This window comes from Erinaceus europaeus, chromosome 5, assembly GCF_950295315.1.
Source record: "Erinaceus europaeus chromosome 5, mEriEur2.1, whole genome shotgun sequence".
In the NCBI taxonomy this organism is placed as follows: Eukaryota; Metazoa; Chordata; class Mammalia; order Eulipotyphla; family Erinaceidae; genus Erinaceus; species Erinaceus europaeus.
In genome coordinates this window covers 110,209,349-110,228,729 of record NC_080166.1, presented here as the reverse complement: position 1 = coordinate 110,228,729, position 19,381 = coordinate 110,209,349, and the positions used below count along the sequence as shown (strand labels likewise).

At 34.9% G+C, this 19,381-nt stretch overlaps 1 protein-coding gene across 17 annotated transcripts in view; it reads right to left on the bottom strand.

Annotated features, from left to right (window-relative positions):
- The window catches only part of RBM26 (RNA binding motif protein 26), a 69,460-nt gene that overhangs the window by 17,685 nt on the left and 32,394 nt on the right, over window positions 1-19,381 (bottom strand). For 8 of the 17 annotated variants that reach the window (XM_007531394.3, XM_060191589.1, XM_060191584.1 and 5 more), the window contains exons 12-19: window positions 18,627-18,788; window positions 17,806-17,937; window positions 16,436-16,507; window positions 10,863-10,988; window positions 10,471-10,545; window positions 7,777-7,944; window positions 5,037-5,141; window positions 820-1,026 (exon numbers count right to left, since the gene is read on the bottom strand). In XM_007531394.3, the coding sequence (XP_007531456.1) occupies window positions 820-1,026; window positions 5,037-5,141; window positions 7,777-7,944; window positions 10,471-10,545; window positions 10,863-10,988; window positions 16,436-16,507; window positions 17,806-17,937; window positions 18,627-18,788 (1,047 nt within the window). The remainder of the gene's footprint in view (window positions 1-819; window positions 1,027-5,036; window positions 5,142-7,776; window positions 7,945-10,470; window positions 10,546-10,862; window positions 10,989-16,435; window positions 16,508-17,805; window positions 17,938-18,626; window positions 18,789-19,381) is intronic. The other 9 variants (XM_007531395.3, XM_060191590.1, XM_060191593.1 and 6 more) reach the window with 4 other exon arrangements.

Genomic DNA, 19,381 nt, shown 5'->3' with positions numbered 1-19,381 from the left:
CCCCAAACCCCCACCTGCAGGGGGGAAGTGAGTACTGCAGGTGTTTTTCTCTCTCCCTGTCTCCCCTTCCCTTTCAATCCCACCCCCCCCACCCCACCCCTGTTTCCCTCCCAAAAAAAAAGTCTGCTGGAAGTGATGATTTGTTATTCAGGCACTGAGCCCCAGCAATAACCCTGAAGTCAAAACAATAAATGAATGAATAAATAAATAAATAAATGTAAAATAAATAATAAAAAAATAACCTCTGGATAACCTATGGATAAAAGCCATAACATTTTGACTGAAAAAGCCCTTTAGACAGGTGTGATCTCCATTCTCTATATGCATCAAATGAATCCCATTCTCTTTTCTTATAGAATAATCTATAACCATTGGACAGATTCCTTTAACAATACCCTTGTAATAACTAAGGCAACTTCAAGATTATATACCAAAATTTTGTCTTCATTAATCTAGATAAAGGATACAACGTTAACAAAATTCCAGCTTAAAAAAATCTGGGAGCCTATGTGATGTGTTAAAATTTTCCTTAAAAGTAGTAACAAATGAAAGTAAATTATAGGACTCCCTTGCTGAAACAATAATGCTCAAAATGATTTCACAATATGTGAATGTGTTAGTATAAGAATAGTAACATTCTTACAGAAAATAACTATACAATCAATAAATCCCTAACAATCTTTTAAATATTTAGCAAAACATTATTATGTACCAATCAAGCCTTTAATCAGATTAATAGGTTTAAATTACTCATGCCACTTTTGTATTATCCCCAACAATGGTTATCAGTATTTGCTTTGTTGGGCAGAAAGAAAGTACCGCAAAATGAGGAAGAAGATCTTCTCTGTCACTTTCTGTAAATGCAGAAATCTCCAGTGCCCTGGGGCGATGGTCCACCACGGCATGACCAGGCACACCTCGACCTCTGCCTCTGCCTCTGCCTCTGCCTCGGCCATGAGCTGTACCTCGACTTCTTGAATGAATCCCTCTACCCCGACCGGATGAAAGAATCCCTCGTTTCGCAGCCTAGAAAATAATAGACACTCAGATTAAACATAGTAATTACTAATACAAGCTAAATGTTAAAGACTTTATCAGATAAATCAAAATGTAACAGCTAATTTATTAATAATTCACAGAAAGACCAGCAATCCTTATTTCCAAATACAAATAATTCCAGAAACAAATTTAATACTTGTAGATATATCTATCTACATACATAATATTATAACTTTCAAATAGCATTTTTGTTAGTGGTACCACTCTGTATGAGTAACAAATCATTATTTCATGCCACAAATAAAACAAACATTTCCTTTATGCTAATCATTACCCTCATGAAATGTAAAACCTAGAGGAATAAAAAGACATTAAGCAACAAGGTTATCTAATTATATTAATGAGAAACAACTCAAAATGGTTTACCGTAAGTTCTGAATAGAACAATAAAAATCTTCAGTGAATAAACTTATAGGACAGATTCATATGGATTTATTTCCCTTTATATTCTCTATTTTATCCCTAGCTCCTATGATAGCAGCTGGCTTACTATAAAATACTTCATATTTGTTAATGCAGCAAAGAAGGAACAAATAATGTACAAGGTAAGAGCCAGGGTGGAAGGTTAAAACACAAGTAAAGGAACGAAGACTTAAAGGAACATGATTCTTGAAGGAAAAACAAAAACAAAAACACTATCATGAGACCATATGGGACGGGGGAGATGAAGCAATAGAAATAGAACTCTTTGAGGAACTTTAAGGACTACATTAAGAAAGGATTTTTACTTCCCAAATGTCATGAAAAAGCTCAGTCATTTTAAGTAGAGAAATAGAGTGATGTAATCAGATAAACATTTCAGTATTTTAAAAAATTATTTATCTATTCCCTTTTGTTGTCCTTGTTTTATTGTTGTAGTTACTGATGTCATTGTTGTTGGATAGGATAGAAAGAAATGGAGAGAGGAGGGAGACAAGGGGAGAGAAAGATAGACACCTGCAGACCTACTTCAGCGCCTGTGAAGCGACTCCGCTGCAGGTGGGGAGCCGGGGGCTTGAACCGGGATCCTTAAGCCGGTCCTAGAGCCTGCACTTAACCTGCTGCACTACTGCCCAACTCCCACATTTCAGTTTTATTTAAAAAATTATTTATTACTGGATAGAAACAGAAAAATTGAGAAGGGAGAAAGAGGTAGAGAGAGACACCTGCAGCCCTGCTTTACCACTCGTGAAGCTTTTCCCCTGCTGGTAGGGACCAGTGGTTTGAACCTGGGTCCTCCCGCACTGTATGTAATGTATGAACCTAACCAGGCGTGTTATTGCTTGGCCCCAGCATTTCAGTATTTACATCATGACATTCTGTCCAGAATTTTGAGCAGAGTGAAAGGAAAAAGACCATGAATCAGGATACTAGTCAGTAGGTGCTACAATAATCATATCAGCTGAAGACGGAAGCATGGTCTACAATGGTGGCATGAGAACATGAACACACTTAAAAGTATGTCTGAGAGTAGCCACATATAAAAGCATTAATAGTAAACCAGAATATGGATACTGGAAGTATGAGGAGGTGTCAATTAAGATCTTCAGATTTCAGGTATGGTTCATTATGCAGAAGGACCCCAGTTCGAGGCCCCGTCTCCCCACCTGCAGGGGAGTCACTTCACAGGCGGTGAAGCACGTCTGCAGGTGTCTATCTTTGCCTCCCCCCTCTGTCTTCCCCTCCTCTCTCCATTTCTCTCTGTCCTATCCAACAACAACTACATCAATAACAACAACAACAAGGTCAACAAAAGGAAAAATACATAAATATAATAAAATAAACAATTTCCATATATATTTAGTTTTAGAACCTTCGTTTACTAATATCTACTAGCTAAAAAAAAAAAGGTGAATTTGTGTGATGAATAGACACTCTATAAAGTACTATATTGTAGTGAAAATTAATTTTCACTGTAAACTAAAGTCATAAAAAAATAGCAAACATTCAATATTTAGATGCAAGATGCTAAAGAACCAAAATGAGCTAATAAAGAATATTAGCAGTAGTGGTCTGGGAGGTGGCACAGTGGGTAAAGTACTGGACTCTTAAGCAAGAGGTCCTGAGATCAGTCCCTGGCAGCACATGTACAGAGTGATGACTGGTTCTTTCTCATTAAAAAAAAAGAAAGAAAGAATACTAGCAGTATTATTTCTTACAAAAATTCTAGACCAAAAAAGCTTTTTAAGTGATAATTAATTTTTTAAATAATAAGTTTCACCACAGGGATAAAATCTCTAAAACAGGGAATATTGTTTCTATATTAGCATAGAAGAGATTTATGTCTTAAAAACTAATTATTTCAGATAGGACCCACAAGCAACCATATGAAGTTTTCAGAGAATTCAAAATGTAGATTTAAGATACTGTCCTATGACTTCTAAAGCAAAACAAACCTTCAGACAAGCAAAGTGGTTTAAATACCTGAATGCCAGTACTCAATATTTGTATTATGCTGAAACAAAAAAGGGTCAGGCTGCTAACATACTTGGAGGAAAATATTATTCTAATAAGCAAAGTAGGGAGTCGGGTGGTAGCGCAGAGGGTTAAGCGCACATGGCGCAAAGCACAAGGACCAGGGTAAGGATCCTGGTTCGAGCCACTGGCTTCCCACCTGCCGGGAAGTCACTTCACAGGCGGTGAAGCAGGTCTGCAGGTGTCTATCTTTCTCTTCCCCTCTCTGTCTTCCCCTGCTCTCTCCATTTCTCTCTGGCCTATCCAACAACAACATCAATAATAACTACAAAAACAAAACAAGGGCAACAAAAGGGAAAATAATAATAATAAAAAGCAATAAATATTAAAAGTTTTCATTGTGACGTCAATAATAAATGTAGACATGTGCCAAATATAATAGATATTAATTTTCTCTACTTTAAAATGAACTGATTTTTAAATATCTCTTTGATACTGTTAGAAATTCTCAAGTACAAGGACCAATTTCTCTAAGTTTTTTCTTAGTCATGTAACGTCTTATGCTTATAAGACAGTAGTTTCTTTTTTATAAACATCAACAGCACCACCTATAGGCAAAACTTAAGCAAGCATGCTTTCAAATTGGCTCTAGATACAAGCCTGGCCTTTCTAACAACTCAGCAAAGCATGCACATAAATGTACAAATCTACACAAAAATATCTGAAAACCTTTTTATAGATTTTTGGTTCCAGGAAAAAAAAAGTCAGACCAAAAGTATAACAAGAAAAAACTGATTAGAAGTAATGGGGCATGAGAAATCAAGAGGAAGGGGAGACAGGGAGAGGGAGAGGGACAAAAAAGGGGGGGGGGTAACAGGGGGAGAGGGAGAGAGAGAGAGAGAGAGAGAGAGAGAGAAAGAAACACACACTGCTTTAAAACTCACAAAGCTTTCTCCTTACAGGTGGGGACTGGGGGCTCGAACCTGTGTCCTTGAGCATTGTAGCATGTATGCTCAACCAGAAAGAGAGAGGGAGCGGGAGAGGGAGAAAGGAAAAAAAAAATGTTTTGACACATTAAAAAATATATACTAAAGACTTATAAACATGGGTATTTAAGTAGAACTGATGCCACCTTTAAATAAGAAAATTTCACTACTTTGAATCATTTATTAAGTCTCTTCCCTTTTTATTATAGTAATTCCCAATATTTATACTAGAGATTGCCAATAATTGTTGCCTTAAAAGGAGAAAATACGGGAGTCGGGCTGTAGTGCAGCGGGTTAAGTGCAGGTGGCACAAAGCACAAGGACCGGCATAAGGATCCCGGTTCGAACCCCGGCTCCCCACCTGCAGGGGAGTCGCTTCACAGGCGACTGTCTTCCCCTCCTCTCTCCATTTCTCTCTGTCCTATCCAACATCGACGACATCAACAACAGTAATAACTACAACAATAAAACAAGGGCAACAAAAGGGAATAAATAAATAAATATTTTTTAAAAAAAAAAGGAGAAAATACATTTTCAAATTCACTACAGCTATACTGGTTCGTCTTTGGTGTACTATGCAGTTATGGTAAAACATACTTCTAGCTGCAATTCTGTATACTTTCTCCTAAGTTCAGTGACTTCTTCTCCAGCTTGCATCTTCTTATATAAATCAAGTTCTGTGTCGAGCAATTCTTTCTGCATCTAGAAAATAGTAATTAATATTTTAGGTGATGGTAACTAATAGCATGCATTTATAAAAAACTTTTTACAAAGTAATTTTACATATTCCCATTTTATCTATACATTTCTTCACATCTCCAGTCCTATCACCCTAGTCCTAAACCATTAATTATCTCTGTTCTACACTACTGCAAAAGCTTCCTAACTTGTTCCTATTCCCATTGATTTCCATACAAAAGCCAGACTGAGATATCTATGGACTGGTATGGAGTAATTTTCAGGAAATATCTATGAAAAGAAAAACAAAAACCAAGGTGTTATCGAGCAACATAGAATGGGCTTAAATGTACAAAAGAATATACACATCCACATTTATAGACACCCATCTCAAAAGCAGGGATAGTGTAAATCAATATTAAATCACTAATAAAAAAATTTTTTAAAAATCTTCCCGCCCTCACCAAGATACATAAACAGGGAAATTCAACACTTTAGCCATAGCACCTCCTGCTGGCACAAAAAGGAGAGGGGGGGAGGGGGGGAGAGAAAGAGAGAGAGACAGAGACAGACGACAGAGACACACAGTAAAAAGCAGCAGTATCAGAGATGGGAGGGGTAACGCCTTCTACAGATATTTTTAAATTAACTTTTAATCATGTTAATGTTTTACTTATTGACAAAGAACAAATAAATCAGCAAGAATGGGGAGATAATACAAAACTAAATGCAAACAGACTTACTTCATTTTATCAAATTGGCAACAAAGCCATACAGAAGGGGGTGAAGGGGAGAAACAAATCCCAGACCACAGTTTGGCTCCAAGTCATTAGATTCCCTATCACTGAGTTAGAAATTTTTAACAACTTCACAGCTGTCTGTAAAATGAGTAACTACAATAATGTCACTGGAAACTTAAGTTGTCATTATGAGAAAAGGGAAATAAAATATGGAAGCAAATGTTTACTTATTAGAGACAGAAAGAAATTGAGAGAGGAGAGGGAGAGAGAAAGGGAGAGACACAGAGACATCTGCAACCCTGCTTCACCACTTGTGGAGCTTTCCCTCTGCAGGTGAGGATGAGGGGCTTGACCATTGGTCCTTGTGCACTGTAATGTGCTGCTTAACTAGATGTACCACCGCCTGCCCCTATTTATATTTTATTGGACAGACAGAAAAATTGAGAGAGGAGATGGAGATACAGAGACAGAGAGACAACTGCAGCTCTGCTTAACCACTCCTGAAGCTTTCTCCCTGCAGGTGGGGACCAGGGGCTTGAACCCTGGTACTTGTACACTGTAACGTGTATGCTTCAACAGGTGCGCCACCACCTGCCCCAGAACCATGTGTTCTTGAATTAGAACCAGAAATATCAGTATGAACTCTTGATTTTATACACAGATACATATACCAAATATAAATATTACATGTCTGAAGAATTTAATTTTTCAAGGAGTCTTTTAAATTTTATTTTTATTTATTGAATAGATACAGAGAACATCAAAAGGGGGAGATAAGAGATAGAAAGACACCCACAGTATGTGGATCTGAGAACCGAGATCCTTGTACACTGTAATATATGTGCTTAACCAGTTGCACCACTGCTTGGCCCCTCTAAAGAACTTTTAAAAATCACTTTGACATAGTGGTAATCTGAAATTATCTTGTTCAGTTATCTGTATCTTAACTAAGCTTCTTATTTATTTTATTTATTTATTTTTGAGAGAGAAACACCAGAGCACTGCTCAGCTCTGACTTATGGTGGTATGGGGGATTGAACCTGGGATTTATTTAGGAGCCTCAGGCATTAGAGTCTGTTTGCATAACCATTATGCTATCCCCCCCCCAACTCAGTTTCTACAGTGCTACCAGAATGTTAGTTCTCTGCTCATTAATTTACTTAAAGGACTTGTTTATTATGCAAGAGCATGAAACAAGGGTGGAGAAAAAAGGATCAGAGAACTGCTCACCAAGGGTATTGGGGCATCGGGGATGGAACCTGTGATATTGAGGCCTCAAGGATACAAGTTGGTACACCAAAAAGATGAACTCTTTCCAGTCCACTTTTTTAAAAAGTTTTTTTTCTTTTTTTTTCTATTATCTTTATTTACTTATTGGATAAAATCAGCCAGAAATTGAGAGGAGGGGGAAGATAAGAGGAAGAGAAACAGAGAAACACCAGCAGTCTTGCTTCACCATTCACAAAGCTTTCCCCCTGCAGGTGGGGGGCGCGGGCTCATATCCAGGCCCTTGCGCATTGTAACATGTGTGCTCAAGCAGGTGCCCAGAAACCGGGCCCTACAGTCCATTCTTTAACATATTATACCAACAACTACTTACAAAATAAAGTTCAAAGTCCTCTATTTAGCATTCAAGTACTAACAGTCTATCATAAAACAGCTATTTCAAGTTATAATTTCTGCTTATTAAGAGAGTCCAAAGCTTTATCACTGCACCACCTATTAACTTTGCAACAAATTTACAGAGTAAGAAAGATTATAGTAGAGTCTTTTTACTTATAATTATTTTAATGATTAATTGACATGGAAAGATTGATAGTAGAGTATGGACAGATCTTTAGCAAATAATAAAACCACCATCTAAAGTAATATAATGTTTAAATGCTTTTTAATGGATAGAAATAGAAGTCACAAAATACCTGAGTCTTGGTTTTTATACTTTTGGGAAGACAGCGTCCAGGAGAAGTGGCTTTGACCTCATCTTTCAACTTAGTAATATTTTTTGTCAAAACCTCTAAGGTTTTCATTATTTCTGCTTTATCTTCAGATTTCATTGCCTTGTTTTTCTCCAGCTTTGAAATTAGCATCTGATAATTTTTTAAAAAGGGAAAAACAAAAGATAGTTATTCCTATTGTTCAAACAAAGCAAACACTGCAAAAATAAACAAAATAAATAACAATAAATAGCAGAATTGGTGATGCTATCTCAATTCAAATCTTAAATTCCTTAATTTTGTGGAGACCAAATTATTATGTGACTCTCTCAGTATCTAACTTCAAAGAATATACTCATAAGAAATTCGAGTTCTCTCAGGCAGTTGAAAAACAAGATCACAAGAGAAAACACAAGTAGAACCTGAAGCGGAATTGGCGTATTGTACCAAAGTAAAAGACTCTGGGGTGGGTGGGTGGGTGACAATACAGGTCCAAGAAGGGTCACAGAGGACCTAGTGGGGGTTGTATTGTTATATGGAAAGCTGAGAAATGTCATACATGTACAAACTATTATATTTACTGTCAAATGTAAAACATTAATTCCCCAATAAAGAAATTAAAAAAAAAAAAGAAATTCAAGTTCTGAAAAACAATTTTAAATAATAGTGAATTTACTTTCTAATCTATTTGATGATGTTTCTGCTCAATTATAGTCTGCAGTCCGGAAAAATCAGAGGAAAAATGTTATGGCCTCCTTTGAACAATGAGATGTTAGAAAAATGAAATGTTTAATGACTTTTTAAAAAAAATATTTGCAAGGAACAGTATGTGGACAGCCCAGGAACGGCATCTTCAGCATGTAGGGGAAATACAAAGATGGGACTAGGTAGCGGTAAACCACTTTGAGCACACACATGTCCTGGAGTTTGAGCTCCCACTCCCCAGTGGAAGCTACAGATGGAGGGAAGCTTCACAAGCAGTGGGGCAGGTCTGCAGGTCTCTTATCTTTCTATTACTAGTCCCCTCACAATTTCTCTCTAGCCTATCAAATAAAATAGAAACCCACACACGCACACCTTTACTGGGACTGAAGAAACCATAATCCTGTATGCTATATGAATCAAGATGGTTTCAGTTTTTGGTATAAAGCATTAAATATCACTTTACCAAGTACATCCAAATATAAGCCCAAGAGATAAAGGACAAATACTGAATGATCTCACTTACAGAACAAATTGGGATAGGGCAGGAGAAGACAAAAGGCAACTTAGACTGGGTGTGATGTCGTGCATCACAGAAAAGAACAGGGAAGGTGCTGAAGAGAACCTTGGAGTCATGGTACATAATGATATAAAAGGACCTAGGCTGTATGACTGAGTGCTGCTCTGCAAAGAACTTTCACCAGGAGATGAGAAACTATACCATACGTGAATGACTGCACTGTAAACCATTAAGCCCCCCCCTTCCTAACAGAAATGATTAAGAAATAAAGAAATGGAAAGAGACAAGAGAGGAAAATAAAATAGGGCAAGATGTGGTGCACTTGGTATAGTGCACACGTTACCATGCTTGAGGACATGTGTTAAAGGCCTTAGACTCCACTTACAGGAGGGAACCTTCACAAGTGGTTAAGCAGTGTTACATGTGTCTGTCTCTCTCCCTATTTTTTCCCTCTTGATTTCTTTCTGCCCTGCCTCTGTCCAATAATAAATTAAAAAAAAGAAAAGAAAAGAAAAGAAAAGAAAAGAAAAGAAAGAAAGAAAGAAAGAAAGAAAGAAAGAAAGAAAGAAAGAAAGAAAGAAAGAAAGAGAGAAAGAAAGAAAGGTGGTCTGGGAAAAGTGGTGCAGTGGATAAAGCACTAGACTCTCAAGCATGAGGTCCCAAATTCAATCCCCAGCAGCACATGTACCAGAGTGATATCTGGTTCTTTCTCTCCTCCTATCTTTCTCATGAATAAATAAATCTTAAAAAAAAGAAAAAACAAACAGCAAGCATGGGGTGGGGCAGGGAAATTATAAACCGAAATGTAAATTGCTCCTATGTTTTCATTATTGGAAATGTCTTAACCATATTATTAGATGTAATGAAGACCTTAAAAAAATGTCATTAATGAAAGCAACACTGTACAAGAGAAACAAAATTTAGCAATAAATTCTCTGTAACTCAACATATCCTGAGAAGTTAAACTTCAGCAAAAATAGAAAGACTTTGATTTCAATTTCATATTACGTCCTCAAAATCTGGTGTTATATACACTACAGCATACTTCAATTTGAACTAGACACATCTTAACTACCTAACAACTGGATATGGCTATTAATTAGTGTAAGAGACAGTGCAGGACTAGAAATAGCTTCAAGTCTATTAAAGAAAGGTACATACTTCAACAGTGATAAAATTCCATTTTACTACCTAGTAAACATACTATCCATCAAGATAAACATAACTTTTCTTTCAAGAAGACAACCTTAGTTCCACTTAACTGCTCAAATTGACAGGATATCATTTAATGTATGATCTCCATCTGTAGGGTATCAAATGAGATATACATTATCACTTTAACTTCACTGTTACCATTTACACTGAAATATGATTGTCAGCATAATTTACATAATTTAAGACTAAATTCAGTTAAAATTACCTCTATAAACATACTTTGTCAGTTCTAGTATTTTTACCTTTTGTGTTTCAATGTGCTTTTCTAAAATCTCTTGCTTCCTTTTCCTTACATCCTGCTGAAGTTTCAATGCCTCCTAGAGAAATGAATAGAAATGCTATGTGTAGATGTTTATTTAATTACTGAAGACAGAAATAAGTCATAACTGCATAACCTTTACCATTAAAAATTAACTGAAAAGTTTAATTACCTAAAAATGAATGTATTTCAAAATCAGGAGAGCCTTTTGTATGAAAATAAATCAATATCTACCACAATATTGAAAATAAAAGTAAAAAAAAAAAAGTTGAGTAGCAATTAGCATATACATCGTGGTAAACACCAACAAATGTACTCACAAAAACTTTCCTGCATGCAGAATTGTACAACAGGAGCTCTAGTAGCTGTACTTACCTGCTTTTTTTTCTGTGCTTCATTAGTATCAACTGCAGAGGCAGAAATAAGTAAGGTCTTTTGTGCAGCCTTCAAAGCAGCTGGGTTATACACTGTTTTTGTTAGGCCAGTTGATGTAGACAATACCTACCAACACAAATTCAATTTCTTAAAAAACGTTATCAAGTAATAGCAATTTTCCAATCTTTGCTTGCTATAGAACTCAACTTTAAAGCAATTCTGTCAAATTTAGCACAGTGAACTAGATGTGTAATATCCATGCATGTATGTAAGTCACATTTAGTGATCTGAAAAGAGGATATGGTTATGGGGCATAGTATAAAATTTAAAAAATTTTAATTAAAACCATACACCTATAGGCAAAATGTAGTCATTATTGCATTTGTACAATATAAGGAGAAAATACTAGTTGCTTTGTTTGCTTACTAAAGCAAAAGAACTTGGTACTTAGGAAGAAACGAGATGATATTGCTCAAACATCATTAATTCTGAGTTCTATCGTTAACCTTCTAACTTTCTTCCTCAATTCCTCAGTTCCTTTGCTAGCACTGTTCCTTCTGCATTAAGTGATTTTATTCCGTCAAGCTAAACTCAGCTCAGGTTCAGAAACAGGTAAGACCTCTACAGTCTGTCACTTCTTTCTCCTACTCATTCTTTGATGAAATCTATTCTGTTGTTACTAATCTATTTAAGAAAAAAATGATATGGTAATATGATAATTTATGTACTTTTATCCTCCTTGTACTTCTTTCAGTACCTTCCCACTTTTAAAGGAATGTAAGACTGAAAAGAGGCAATAGTCTAAGTTTAAAAGAAATAATACACAAACAGAAAGCATCACCTTGCTAGCTATTAAAACATTAATATCTACATATATCAAGAGAATTAGCAAAGCGGACATTAATTCCCAATTTTTTTCATCAAAGTAGATTAGGGAACAACAAAGCTAAGGCCATATCCTAAGTATTCAAGAATGCCTTGTGGTACCTTCCAAGTGGAATAAAAGTCTAAGATATGGGGCTGGGTGGTGGTACACCTGGCTAAGTACATGTATTATCATGGTTCAAGCCTCTGGTCCCCATCTGCACAGGGGGAAAGTTTCACAGTGGTGAAGCATTGTTGCAGGTGTTTCTCTGTCTTTCTCTCCTTCTATCTCCACCCAACTCTCAATTTCTCTGTTTTATCACAAAGTTGTTTTTTTTTAAAATCTAAGATATTATGATTATACTGGTTATGTTTTTAAAATAAAAGTCTCTCACTTGGTGTATATCAAAGTTTGTTTTATAATTTTCTCTAATAAAGAAAACTAATTTGGGGGGCCAGGCAGTGACACACCTGTTTAAGGACACATATTACCATGCACAAGGACCCTGGCTCAAGCCCTGGCGCTCCACCTGCAGGAGGATGCTTCATGAGCAGTGAGGCAAGAGGCAAGTGTCTTTCTCTCTTCCTTCCCTCTCAATTTCTCTCTGCCCTATCCAATAAAATAGGAAGATTAAAAATAAATAAATAAAAAAGGAAACAAAAAGACTTGTTGGGAGAGGTAGGTTCATAGAGCTAGCACAGAGCTCCAGCAACAACCCTGATGGCAATAAAAAAATAAAAATAAGAGGGGAGGAGGAAATAGTATCATTAAAAATATATCATAAAAAATACAAGTAGTCTAGAAGGAGACTTATATAGCTTTCTTAATCCAGGATATTTCCAATCTCAGTGAATAGGGGATACTCCTGTTCAAAATTATCCTTATCCTTATCAACATCTGATATCAAACTCAGGAATGCTGATTTAAAGTGAGTGAAAGTATCTGACAAAGTATCTGAGTAAGAAAAAATCTTTTATTCTTAGAAGCATGTTATTACTTTGTTTTATTTAGGAACTGCTTTCTGTAAAAATATAAAGTCAGGTAGGGGCCAGGTGTAGTGCAGTGGGTTAAGTGCACATGGCGCAAAGCGCAAAGACCAGCATAAGTATCCCAGTTTGAGCTCCCCACCTGCAGGGGGGTTGCTTCACAAGCAGTGAAGCAGGTCTGCAGGTGTCTCTTTCTCTCCCCCTCTCTTGATTTCTCTCTGTGCTATACAACAAAATTAATGTCAATTAATAACAACAACAATAATAACCACTACGATAAAACAAGGGCAACAAAAGAGAAAAAAATATATAAAGTCAGCTAATATTTTTCACTGAGCTTAGGAAGTCACTGATTATGCCATACATTATCATTTTATAACTACTAAATGAAAAAAAAAGCTGCTAGTCAAAAACCATAAACACAACCAACTATAAAATGTAGTCTTATTTCTGAGGTATAAGTATAAATTGCCTCAGAAACAGTTAACTATATAGAGAAATACTACTCTCTATATTTTAAGCTATTTAGTTCTGAGTTTAGATAGCAAGAACTATCTGCATTTGTAAAGGGGCAGAGATCTGATAAACATAATTAGTTGAAAGTGAAACCAGCTCAGATTAAAGCAACTATCATGCATACATAAGGCCAACAAAAAATAAGAAGTCTGATAATAATCTCACTGAGTAATCCAGATATTAATCCTAACAGAAGTCAAGGTATTATTTTTTTTAAAAGTCAATACTTCTAATTAACAGTCAAATTGTAAAATAAAAGTTACTTAAAACTATTTTATAATTAAGGAAACTATGAATAAACAAAACTTATTGAACTCACTTAGTAGAATACAAGTCTTAACATGTGTGAGGCTCTAGATTTAAACCCTGGCACTATATTATAATGCCTTATGTATGCATTATAGGTGCTATAATCTGAGCCACCACTTAGGCCACAAGACTGATTTAATTTTTGGAAATCAATTTAAATATATCTCCAAAACTAGTACTATAAGATAATTAAATAGATTAGAATAAACTTTGAGAAGACAGAAACAAAATTATATTTACTGTGTCACAGATGACACAATTATACAAATAGAAAAGTTCAGTGGTCCGGGAGATGGCACAGTGGATAAAATATTGGACTCTATAAAGCATGAAGTCCCAAGTTCAATTCCCAGCAGTACATGTACCAGAGTGAAGCCTGGTTCTTTCTCTCCTCCTATCTTTCTCATTAATAAATAAACAAGATCTTTTAAAAAAGAAAAAAAGAGAAAAGTTCAAAGAATTCACAAATAATTGGAGTTAGTGAGCACAGTACAGTCATTGGAAATAAGATTAGCATTTAAAAATATAACTTTTATAGAAACCTATTTGGAAAAAAGAAAGACATGTTGTTTTGGAAAAGTCACTGCCTGTAGTTGGGTGGTGTTCTTAGGAATCATAGTGGAATTTTCCACTTTATCCACTGTAAATCATCTTTCAGCTCTCAAAAATAGAATCTACAAATCACTTAAGGTCTACTCAAGGGGATAAAATTTTGCACTTGTGTACTTAGTTGCATTAATGATAGTAGACTAGTTTTGAGCTTTCCCCTAACAATGAAGAATATTCTTTTTTAGAATATTCTCCCACTTTTGAAAATGTCTCTAAACCACTGTCCTCTTAAAAACTCTGTAGCAAAATTCTTAAAGACTTTGAGAGTAGACCCAAGCCAGAAGAAGAGTAAATACTATTTTGTAAACAAATTCACTGATGAGTAAAAGTTATATATTTGGTTTTCAATGAAAGATGATTTATAGTAATAAAGCAATTTTTTTCATGAGTAGTTCAACCCACACTTATGAATTTTCAAATTCAGTTAGTAGCAACTGCATCAGTAAAGTCATATACTGTCAAGTCTAAAATCATACCCCTTTTATTCTAAACCTATATAAAACATGTTTGTGGATAGTAACAAAACATATGAGAAAACTTCTAAAATCTATAACTAGTACACACTTCAAAGCTCAAATCCTGACACAATAAGGTCTTTAGGCATTCCAGACTTGCATAATACTATACTAAGTAAAACAGACCTTCTGGCTTTTATATTCCTTAGTTGTTCAAGAGAGAGCTAATCAAATGTTTAGGTGTATATCACTAAATACTGCTAAATTTAGTAGCACAAACTATGGAACAAAAATTTTAAAAAAGGATGCATCAAATGCAAAAATAAGTTTTGATAGAACGGAGATAAGCCAATGGAAGTGCACTCCAGGAAAACCACTAACCGAAAAAAGACGGTGAGGGGGCCGGGTAGGGACATGGTGGTGGATAAAGAACAAGTCAGTTAAAAACAAAAAACAACACTCAATTGTTAGAACCATAACTGAAGTGAGAAGTAGTATTAATCAAGTAACATCACTGACCTGAAGAAATAAATCTGTCTATAAGGTATTAACATCAAAATGTAGGATTTAAACTAAAAGATGGAGATAACAAAAACAAAAGAGATACTAGCTATAACATGCATCTGCAGACCAAGAAATTGATTGCAGTAGAGAAAAAGACATGAACTATAAAGTTAAGTAAGTGAGACTAGAGCTTTTAGCCTATACAACTTGGAAAATGAAACCACTTCCAGAGCTAGGTAGGAGAATGGAAGGGAAAACTACTTTATGTGGGACACGATGGATGATTTCAAACATGGTATACCCAAGTAACTAGAGGAAAAATAGACACATAAAGTAAAACTCAGATTCAACATTCTGGAATTGCTAAAATTTAACACAGCAAATAAGGATACTAATACAATGAAGAACTAGCAAAGAGCATGCTAGCTACCTCATAAGATACTCTACTAGTTAAAGTTGAATTTCTGCATAAACTTCATAGTAAGAATATTTATGGATTAGAAATATGAGAAACAGACTTCAGTTACTCAACCACCAAACTATTTGAATCTTAACATCCTTTAAAGTGAAGACATACAAATGAGAACAACTAGCTCAATAATGATATGTGATTCAGATTTTACACATCTCAAGACTAAAGATCACAGTATTCATGCAGACATAAACAGACAAAAAAAGTACATCTACACCAAACTATTTAAGTCCATTAATTATCTTAAATAGCAATTACCCCTTCACTTAAACAAAACATAACCAAATATGTTGTCAGTCTACACAGAAAAGCTGTTAGTAGTAGAAAGCTTACATTTACATCATACTTTCCAGTTCTCAAATTACTTTTGTATAATTACTTGTTACTTCATTTAATACGTACAAGCCCCATAAGCAAGACAAGTAGTACCATCGCCACAAACATTGAGGGAAAAAGGTGCAGAAAGTTTAAACGCATTGCTCAATTTCATGCAGTTAGTATACAAGCAAAGAGTCAAGAATTCAGCTCAAGTAGAATTCCTAATTCATAGGCCTTTCTGTTAGGCACCAAAATTGTCAAATTAAAATGTATAGTATCTCACCACAGGAAAAAATATAGCAAATTAAAAGAAATGAGGCACATAGCAATAAAGTGAGAAGTAGTGAAACACTGAAGCAAAAAGTCAAAAGTAGGCGAATTTTTTTTTTTTCAGCAAATGGAAAGTACAAAGGCATGAATAGATGACAAGAATACTATTAACAAGCAAAAGTTTGGAACTATGAAAAAATTAAAAATTAATGATGCCATCTGAAAACATTTATGAAGCCAAGACAAACACATCATGCTATTCTTCTTACCTTTTCAGTTGCTGAAACAGATGGCTTTGATACAAAACCCAACCTGTCCTTCACAGATAACTTAGTTATATTCTAAAAAAATTAAAATGGACACATTCAGTTTTCCCCAAAACATGTATAAGTCTGCTGGGATTTTGAACATTCTGATTCTGCAAACATGTACTAAGTATAAATATTAAGTTTAATCATAAAAAAACTTGGACTTCTTCAGACAAAGGAAACTATGAATAGAAAAACAGTAAGCAATATTATCATGAAAAATTATGATGTAAAGTAAGAAATCTGATCTAGGTGGTTTGCCAAAATGCCTTCCATGACACAGAAGCATGAAATTAATTCTAAGAATCCTATGTTGACAAACAGAAAGTTTGAATATTATACTTTTTATTGAATATTTTTAATGCAGTGACAGAAATCAAACTTAGGGTTTCACATATGCAATACTTATGTGTTCTACTTCTGAACCACCTTCCAGGTCCTAAAAGTTTGAATATTTTAAATACTGACTTTAAGTCACTAAAATATGTGCTTTCTCAGCTTAAAAATAAAACTAATCTCCCCCCTAAGGTATATTTGTTTCACAGCCAAGTATTTTCTTCATGATGAACTGGAATAGTAGGACTGGGGGGGAAGGGAGGCTGATTTGACTTTTTGGTAACTAATATTCACTATCTACCTCTTTGAAATTATTTAGGAAAACTACTGTAATAAGGTCACATTACATTAGGCAAATAGCATACTCTATCATAACTATCATATACAGCAGATGCTCAAACATCCAGACACAAGAGAAAACTAAGTTTTAAAGACTAAGGGTGTAGAAATAAGAAATCGCTACTCAAATGTGGTTAGTGGGGAGGGAACAGCATGGAGAAGAAAGTCCAAGAGTCAGGAATAAGTGATACAAGGTTCTTAAGAGAGCTATGTAAGTAACTGGAAATCGTATAACAAAAAGTATGGGTGGGGGGTGAAAGCTTAATGGCTTTTAAGTCTTCCCTTTCCAAAAACTTCAAGTTCATATTACTACATAATTATTTCTGGATTAGAATTCTAGTTAAGTAAGTAAAAGGTGACAAGAGAATATTGAACTTCACTGCACTGAGCACTTTTCATGCAGTTGTGCTGAAAAATATGAAAGAGAATTTTTTCCTCATAAATAAGTATTCACTAATAAAAATAATTTAAGATTAAATACTATAGGAAAAGGAGGTTATGAAAACGTTATGTTAAAAACTTAGAGTAAGTCTCAAGTATATATTAATCAAACATATTTGTGTATAAAATACAAAAAATTACAATTTAAATAACCAAGAGAAACTAATTTACCAAGGCCCTACTATGTTCAGGCAGAATGATAAAGCATCATTTACCTGAGGAAGGTCTGAACTGGCACTTTGGGCTTCTGCCGGTTCAATAGTACTTGAAGGTACTGGACCCAGGCGCTCTTTCACTGATTGCTTCACAGCAGGCAAAATAGGCTGCTGGACTATAGGCTGCATTACCTCAGAACAAAAAAAAAAAAAAGTAAAACTTATTAAAAAAAAAAATCTGGTAATTGAGCAATGACCTCAGTTATTTTATTACTAAATTGCCTATTGTTTTAAAACTGCAGCTTATAATCAAAGCCTGTCTTCTAATTTTCGTCATGAGTGTCTAGATGTTTTCTTTGCATAAAATAACTATTTTTACTTTTGTAAAAGCAGCATATTAAAATCCATCCTTCACTATTTTCTCTCTTTACTAAAAAGAGAAAGTTAAATTTAAAAATTGCTGTAATAACTCTATAAGCACTTATTGTAACATTGCATATTGCTTGACTCATAGTAAAATAGGCTGAGAGAGAAAAGGGAGAGGAGAGAGAAAAAGTAAAAGAGAAGGATGGATTTCTAAGAACTCCATAATCAGAATTTTTGGGATATAAATGTCTATCATGTACTGGTTGTCTTCTATCTTATCTTCTAGCTACCACAGACTTCTTTAAAAACAAATTATACAGATATCATCTTACAATTGTCTAAGCTCACAATAAAATGAGAGCAAGTTGTACAAATTAATTAATTTCCTCAAGTCCATACAGTTATAGTTGTGGTAGTCAGGGTGTTGATTCTACAGACTGTAATACCTCTGACCTTAAACATTATGTTAAGAGAGCTTCCTAACAAAAGTACTTAATTTCACATGTTTCTCTTACCTTTGATGTAGTTTGCAACTGTTGAGTGCTGCCTTCCCTGTGCCAATAAACCTTAATAAAGCGATTATTTAACACTGCTTCTGTACTAGATATTGCTTTTTTTGCCTCTTCATACGTTGCAAATTGGATAAGCGCACCTTCAGGATCACCATTATATGCAACCTAAAATTTAAGATAATAAAAAGTGAATTTTCAGATCTTTCAGCAGTTTCATACAGTAACAGTTCTCAATTTTAAGAAGTGAAAAACTTATTTTTCCAAGTTAAATATTTTCTCTTTATATCAACTTAAGAGATTGTCATAGTCTATTTTCAATACAGAAATGTTAACTGAGGTGGGGCAGGTGATAGTGGTATGCTCAGTGGAAGGCAGATGTTAAAATTTAAGGACCTACGTTCAAGACCCCAATCCCCATCTGCACGGGGGTGGGGGGAATGGGATGGTCAATATCTATGTGACAACAAAAGGCAGTAAACTGCTATGAAAGAAGTGACCTCAAAACTTACAGGAAAACACATTTGTAAAACTTTCCAAGCCTATAAATCATAAAAATATTTCCAAGAGTGGGAACTTTAGGGAAAAAATAAATAAAAAGACACATAACAGTAATAATCACATAGTACTATACAAAAGCAAACTTAAGATTCAATGAATGTAAGAGTTTGTGGACCCTACAAGTAACAAATAAGAGGTCTAAATGTTTTCAATTCAAAATTGCCTGTTCTTAGAAGCATCCAATAGCACAGCTTTATACA